We start from the raw sequence: 8,459 nt of genomic DNA, 5'->3' as shown, positions 1-8,459 counted from the left end.
TGCGTTATATAACATAATGAGTAAATGCTAAGTTGTAAGACAATATCTTACATCAAACAGTAAAATTACAATTAACAAAAAGTTTATCTTTTTGTATGTATCAACAATAAAAGTAGTGTTTTTTACACAAAAGTCTGAATAAGATAACTGTTTGGAAACAATGAATTATTTATACAAGTAAGAACATAACGTCTATTATATGACATTAAACTGTTTCTCTTTTATTATTTTATTTTAAAAGTATAAAATGCATATGCAAATACTTTTATAATTTGTGTAAGGGACAATCATTCTATTCTAGTACCAATCATATTGGTTACATTGACTACGGTACAAAAATATGGTCACATGTATTTCCCCAGTTCCGATATCAATAAATTACTATAACAAACTATTGGACTGTTTATGATGTATAAACACGCAGCACCATGAGGTCGGACTATTCAGGATGTTTAATTCGATGCCTCTTGAAGAGAGCAATTTACTACATACTCTGCAAGTTGCAGAACTCTTCCAAAAATATCTTAGGGATGTCCTATTAATCCAAGTCAACATCTACCTTGCAAACTATATCTGTTGTTTGTATAATCAATTTGTTCTCGTTATGAAAACTGTTACCTCTGGTATTTGTTTCGATGGTTTTGCATCCTATTTTACAGATAGGTACTTTTGCATATGTTATGATTCATACTAGAAACCAGTTATTCTTTAAAATCCTTGACCCGATCTTAAAAACATGCCAGATCCACAAACGGAAAAAAATACTTCACATTTTTGTTAATAATATGGTTGCTTATTATTACTTTATTGAACGTTTGAGTTGTGGCTTTATCATTTGAATCCTGATACATTTTCTTTGTGCAATCATTTTATTGTATAGTTACAGATAAATTGTTACCAAATAACGTCTAAGCAATATTTCATATAGTTTTACCTATTAACCAGCATCTTATGCACAACTATAATCACTACGATAGTAACAGCAATAACTGCGAAAGATGCCAATACTGTTCCAACAATTATACCTGTTTTCGCTAAAAATGTAAATTCATTTTGTGATACAATGCATTTAATAACAGAAAATAGCAATATTATAACATTTTGAAGGAACTTAACTTCAGTATAGATACTATTCCTCCACTAACAAAAAACAAGAAAAAAAAATAATTTTGAAACTATTTTTTTTTAACAATTTTGAAAGGTACATTACCAAATATTAATCTTATTTAACACATGTTTTCTAATATCGAATGTTCAGTTTTACATGTTGTTAGTTGATATCTGATATCTGTAGTATTTTAAACTTATTATAAGATAATAGAAAATGAAAATATAATGCAACAACTATTTGCTACCGAACGTAATGCAACACAAACAAATACAAAATATGGAAGGTACCGGTTGAAAGTGATTGTTAGAAGTTTTTGGTATAGTGCGTAGCAAAAGTGTCATATTGATTCTATTATCTAAAACTTTATGTTCGATCTATATTAATTATCTATCAAATATGTCAATGTATATTTAAAAAAACGAAATTTTCAATTTTGTTCTACAGTTTTATTCGGGTCTTAAACTCCTGGTGGATCAAAACAGACTTCACTGCATATGCTAATATGACTTTATTTTTTACTTATAAAAGCTCTAAACAAGAAAACATCCAATTGTTTAATGAATGGAATACTAGTATACATAAAACATACAGACGATTATAATTGACAAGATATAGAAGTAAAACATGTAAATATTTACATCCTCTGTCCGCAGACAAAATACTGGAAGTAAGTGCTGTTGAGGTCACTGTTGGCCACGGTGTTGTTGTAACGGGGTCTGTTTTACAATCTGCCAGTAAGGTTGCCGTCAATGATCTATCTTCGAAAACACAAACACATTAACATATATCATCAATTTTAAACCACCATTATTGAACTAACATTCAAGTTGCATTCCTTTGCGATATATTAAACACACGTTCATTATATGACGATACTTTCTTGCCTTTATTACAGGTACTAACCATTATTTTGACCTTTAATTCTATTCAAATAAATCTTTGCGGCTTAATTCTTATTACGTAATTTTAGTCTCTTTCAGCTGATTCATTATCAATCATGATACATATTCTCATTATCTATCTTTTTAAAAAAATTTCCTAGAGTAAGTTTTTAAAGTAAATAGAATGTCAATGTCATGATTTAACCGTAATAATTATTTATACGTCTATTGTCGATCACCTTTTATATTTATGATATTTGGGGAGTTTGAGATGAGGGAATTCTGTTAAACATCCATTTGCAAATATAACAAGAATAACAAGACACAATTGTGTTAACGCAATATCAATATAAACCAACTTAAGCTTTAACCAGCGCCTGTCCCATTCAGGAACCTCTGGCCTAGCAATTGTATGATCATTAATTTAGTTTCTTTATACATTTAAGACTTTAAAATGATGTCCATTATCACTGAAATAGTATAACTTTTTGTTTAGGGGGGCAGCTAAAGCACGCCTCTGGGTGATGAACTTTTAAGCTGCTTTGAAGACCTATTGGTGGCATTCGGCTGTTATTGCCCGTTGGTCGTGTTGTTATCTCCTTAACACATTTCCCATGTTCATTCCCAATTTTAGTAGGGTAGTAGTCGATACAGAAAGAACTGTCATCTAACATAAGTTCAGACCGACCTGTCATAGTATTCGTTATACTTAATTCATCACGCTTGGCCTAGAAGCAGTAAATAACAATAGTTCAACTGGCAAGTATTTGGTGTAAGTCAGCCTTGCGTTCTAGAAAACGAAGGCAATTTATGCGGTGTTTGGCGGAGGTCTGCAACAACCTATAATTACCATGGATTTATACACAACTCTTTTTTTGTTCAGAGAAATTAAGCAATAAACTAAGTATCTGCTTAATATTCAATTTTAGAACGTAAACATATAGTTACGTCAAACTGTTTGTGTGTTTCTTATGTCTCTGTGATACATTTTTTAAAATGTAAACTTTACATATTATTTTAACAACGAAATTGTGCATTATTTCTCAAGGGGATTGTTAAAATTTCTGTATCCAATAATATCTGAATAATTACCTAGTTTTGGAACTAAAGCTGGTATAAGACCGCACAGATATATGAATTCAGAAACATACATCACATGATATGATGCCGGATCATTTGCTATATCTTGAAGTTCGATAAGATGTGATGTTCCAATACCAACTGCAAAAACTTCTACTCCATCTGATCTTAAGCTATCTGCTGCTGCTCCTGGGTCAATTGCACCGTTGGAAGCGCCATCTGTTAACACAACAACTACTTTATCTACTCCGGTTCTAGCTCCATTTGAAATTTGTAAAATGTCCGATTGGACATACTGTAAGGCTTCCCCAGTATGTGTATTTCCGGTTGTTACTGTACCCGATAAACCGTTTATGGCTGCTAATAGACTTGTATTTGTGGAGTATGTATTTAATGCGAATTCCAACCGGTTGCTACCACTGTATGTTACTATAGAAACCATAAATGCATCGTTTCCAATTGTCAGATATTCTGTTACCATGTAAATGAAGTTTACAGCCTCATTAAAATTGCTTCCAGTCACACTCCCAGACCTGTCTATCACATATACTACATCTATGGAACAATAATATATGTAAACTATATATCAGTACAATCAAAGATAACATTTTGTAGGAATATATTACCTTAGTTGTAGTTGGCAAATCTTTTATTAATTTTTGATCCTGTGCTCTTCAACTTCTTACTTTATTTGTGCTTTTTACTGTTTTTTATTTGAGCGTCACTGATGAGTCTTTTGTACACGAAACACGCGTCTGGCGCAAATACAAAATTTCAGTCCTTGCATCTAGGATGATGTTTATTGTGTATATGTTTTAATATTAGATATACCTTCTAAGGTTGTAATATGTTTACAATTTTTTATATCGGTTCATACTTTTAATATATTTCTATGGTAAACAGACCAAGGGCAACGCAAAGAAACCAATTTACAATGTGTCCAGTATTTCATTTCTCCAAGAGAGATATATATTTATTTTTAAACGATAGGGACACATTTAAAAAATGCAAACTACATATGAAATCTAAATTATAATTTCAAAAAAGATTGTTTTATAAACATCAGAAATATTCAATACTTATTATCAGGTAAACTATATTAAATATGTTAAAATGGAAAAGAAAGAAAACTGTTAAACGACACTAACCTTTAAGAAGGCTATCCCCTAAATGTATCCGCTGTAAAACAAAATTTATAAATAATAGATGCTTTAACATGTCTTTACACAACTATGTGTGCTAGATGTTAAACATTTTTGTTCACACTTGTGCACCCTTGATAATGTATACAATTATGCAGTCCTTAATTAGATTTTTTATTGGCTTTCTTTACGTATAGATAACATTATACACAGTTCATTGGTTCATTTCTTTAGAATTACATATATCGTTTTTCAATCAATACAATTTTTCAAACAATTAATATAAACAATAGTAGTATCTATATTTGTAAAATACATATATCTCCTTTCCTATAGTAAGGGCTACATGTACTTACGGATATAATAGTTGTTTCATTTTTGATTGTGAAACGTCCAATGGTCCAGTGGAAAATATTTCATGTATTTTCAACAAAATTTAAAATTATAAGATTTATCAAAATAGATGGAGTAAGATGAAAACGAATGAAAAACAACACAAGAATAAGATACAAAGGATGAAATAATGAACATAGCAAAAAAAGAAAAGCAACATGTTCACAATACAACAAGATTAAAAATATTTGATGAAATAGCAAAACGAACCCTACCAATCACCAAAGGGTGACATAAAAGACAATTTCTACGACAGAATAACATTTGGGCGTTAATGCAAAATAAAAAAAGAGAATGCTGTGTTATCTTTTATTTATGTTATACCTTAACATTGATACTCATTTATATCCTAGAGATGCATTACCTATGCTGTATTTGGCAAAACTTTTAGGAATTGCGGTCCTCAATGCTCTTCAACTTCGTACTTTATTTGGCCTTTTTATCTTGTTTTTGATTCGAGCGTCACTGATGAGTTTTTTGTAGACGAAACGCGCGTCTGGTATATATACTAAATTTAGTCCTGGTATCTATGATGAATTTATTTATTTATATCTAAGTGTAAAATGCATGTACTAGATAAACACATCATAGATACCAGATCTAAATTTAGTATGCATGTTCTAGAACAGTTTTGTTTTATAACCACATGTGTATAGTGGTGTTTACATTCCAGATTCTTTGTTCTTATAGGAGTGATCTGAGCTGGATCACCCCTAAAGTTCACCCAGCTTGTGTTTTTTTTGTTTTGCATGCTTAAATTAACTTTGTTATACAACCACATGTTGATAATTGTGTAAACCCCCGAGTAAACCAACTCGACAATCGTTACTACTCGGCCTTTATCGCTATGCAGTACAATAACTTCTTTCTTCGTGCAACTAGAAAGGCCGAGTAATTCCGATTGCGTGTTGCGGGGGTCATAAATTGTATACATTATATAGTAATATATAAAGTATATATTATAATGGTTGTGTGGCGTTCTTAACTATATATTATGAATTGTAAAATTTATGTTTTTCGTCTTATCTAAAACAGCTGGGATGTAAAATAGTTACCCCATTCGGACTTGGTGTGTCAGTGTCAGATCGCCCTCTGACCTCGGGGTGATTCGACACTAACATACCGCTTCTTCGTGGGATAACTAATGCTTACAAATACATTTCGTCGCCAACTATTATTGGAAAACTCCAAAATCGGTTAAAACTATTCTGTAAACCTTAGAATAAGATATAAGCGAAAAATCTTCTGCAAAAATATGAAAGTTTGAAGACAGGTGACATTCGAAATTTTTATTTACATAGTACTATATTATTTTTATTTCTGTTTATGTTTTGTCACGACACTTTATCGAGATATAATTTCTCTTTTTTCAATGAAATGTAATTTCTTTTCATGTTTTGTCATATGACAAAACACAGTTTTAGTTTACATATTGAAAATGAAAACCTGATTTTAAGAAAATAATCAGAAATGTATTTTTAGAAAAATGAAATACATTTAATAGGGTCACTGATTTTGTTTTTTTAAACATGCACAGTAATAGTCTAAGTAATTAAAACAACACTTTATCGAGATCTAATTTCTCTTTTTTCAATGTAATCATTGACAATCATTAATGAAGTGGATCCAACCTTAAAAAGTGTAATCTGATAGCAATAACTTCCTTAAACCAATAAGTTGTAAAATTCTGTTGTTTGAAAAAATAGTTCAGTTTGAGAGAATCAACATTTTAACATCTACTACAATTTAAAAGTTCTGTATTTTAATAACGGTTTTTCCTTTTATATCGAGTCAAAGAGATAAAGGTTTTCATCATTCAACCCTCTTATAAAATTCTCAACAAAATTCAGCGTCAAGGTTATATCATTATATTTGCATGATGCGTAATAAAACAAAATAATGCAACATCGAAACCAAATTAGAAAACTACGCCGCGTAACGTGCATGCGTATACATCTGACAATCTGTATAATAGAATGTTAAAGTAGATTCACTAGTAGAGAAGTATGCGCTATATGACCCCCGAATAGGTGGACGTCGGACACAAACGCCATATTTAGATCTGCGCCGCTATATTTAACCTGCACGCGTACACTGACGCTACATTTGGGTAATAAACGCGGACTTCATATTAGGTAGACTTGACTTTGGGATGCTTACCTAAGGAAATGACTCGCACGAATGCCGTATTTGGGCGCAGACGGGGACGCTATATTTGGGCTTAAACCCTGGACGCCATACCTTAATGCTGGGCCAGGCCATCCTTCAAGGTAGATACTATTAATGACCCTTGAAAGTGGTTTTCGGATAAATCTCTCTTACACATCTGGTTCAGTACTTGAGAGCTGCTACACATCTATGTAGGTGCTTTAAAATTATTTTTGTGTCGTAATTCTTTTATTTTCTCTTTGCTTTTTTCTTTTGTCGTGTTCTTATATTTTTTTTTATCATTATTTGTTTTGTATTTAACGGAAAAGGGCTACTAGTTTGCTGTTATTCTTAATCAAGTCAGTGGATGAAAAGTTGTTGAAAATGTCCTTTATCTCTAGTCCCCGATATCTTAATTTGACGTTATAAATGGCATACAGCCCACAGGTATTTGAATGATCGGGTTGAATTTGATGCCAACAACACAGTATTCCGGTCCGTTCACGATGAATACATTTCTGAAATAGCGTTGGTACGTTTCCAGGTATCGTCCTAAATAGTCGAAAAATTCGGGTGGACCCGATGCGGGAAAATAAAAAGCAGCTCAATGACTCCCCTTTTGATTACAGTTGTCCGTATTAACCACCAACGTTCTATAGTAGGGTGCCCAATCAACAAATTTTATCGATTTGCCTTAACGGAATTCCATGGAATTATATAACATACGGCTATATTTTATATCCTTGTAAAGAGGAGAACAAGCCTCATCGAAATAGCGTTGTCGTCGTTGTCTGCCGTGGTCACGTTTTTTTTTAATCAGGGTCAAAGGTCAAAGCAAAAAATCAAGAAAATTCACAGTCACATTTAGATAGCTAGTTTCTCCTACATATATGCGTTTGGAGGAAAATAAAAACAACTAATTTAGAGAAAAATATCTTTTGTATATACATTTAGAACTTATTTTATATTTTTATAGCCAAAAATGAATTTAAATTGACTTTTTTGCATATAGGGTGCAAATTTGAAATTTTCGAATAGCTGTTCAATAACAGTGACCTTGACCTATTTCAATTTCTAAATTTGATTTTTTTGTATTAAATTTGCTACAAGTACGATCTAAAGATGTTTTTTAGATCTTAACTTTAATCATTTGTCGAAAAAAAAATGTGATTTTCACGTCTTTTGATAGTAAGGTGTTCGTCAATTTCTAGGTAAAAATCAAATTTCTGTTATTGTGTGTTAAAGAGTATATATAAATGATTTGTTTCAAAATTAACATCACATTTGGTTGAATATAAAGCTCTGTGTATAGCTTTGCTTTACAGAAGTAAAAACTACTGCAAACAGAGAAAAAGGGGGAGGGGAAAAAGTTTTGAAAACGAAACAGGTATTAGAAACAGGTAAAACACCCTATCCTACATATACAGATGACAAAATAAGCAACAATTGGCTATACTGTTTATAAGTATTCCAAACATATAATAAGGGAGAGGGTTATGTTCAGCATTAATGCATTTTACAAACAATTGCAAACAAAATAGGCGTGAGAAACAAATGCAAATAGAAAATTATGATCGAGGCTAGTATTATCTACACTACATTCTATGGTCTCCTGTAGTTCCCCGGCCAACGTCAAAGAACATATTGCAGGTTTTTTTATTATTATTTTTTTACATATCTTTCCACACTAGATAGATTATTACT

General features: G+C 31.5%; 1 protein-coding gene across 1 annotated transcript; it reads right to left on the bottom strand.

The window, feature by feature from the left end:
• Positions 1-3,028: 3,028 nt before the first annotated feature.
• On the bottom strand, positions 3,029-4,354 carry LOC134697984 (von Willebrand factor A domain-containing protein 2-like). Its single transcript, XM_063560269.1, has 2 exons — positions 4,221-4,354; positions 3,029-3,627 (listed from the first exon to the last, which is right to left on the bottom strand). The coding sequence occupies exons 1-2, from the start codon at positions 4,288-4,290 to the stop codon at positions 3,029-3,031; spliced, it is 669 nt and encodes a 222-aa protein (XP_063416339.1). The 5' UTR covers positions 4,291-4,354.
• Positions 4,355-8,459: the final 4,105 nt, after the last annotated feature.

This window comes from Mytilus trossulus, chromosome 14 (assembly GCF_036588685.1).
Source record: "Mytilus trossulus isolate FHL-02 chromosome 14, PNRI_Mtr1.1.1.hap1, whole genome shotgun sequence".
NCBI classification, from domain to species: domain Eukaryota; kingdom Metazoa; phylum Mollusca; class Bivalvia; order Mytilida; family Mytilidae; genus Mytilus; species Mytilus trossulus.
This window is presented reverse-complemented; position numbering and strand designations above follow the sequence as displayed.

Bases quoted from the DNA above. Each gene is read 5' to 3' on its own strand.
- LOC134697984 (XM_063560269.1), bottom strand. From the start codon at position 4,290: ATGTTAAAGCATCTATTATTTATAAATTTTGTTTTACAGCGGATACAT. The intron at 3,628-4,220 runs GTTAGTGTCGTT...ATTGTTCCATAG, and splicing joins AGGGGATAGCCTTCTTAAAG to ATGTAGTATATGTGATAGAC.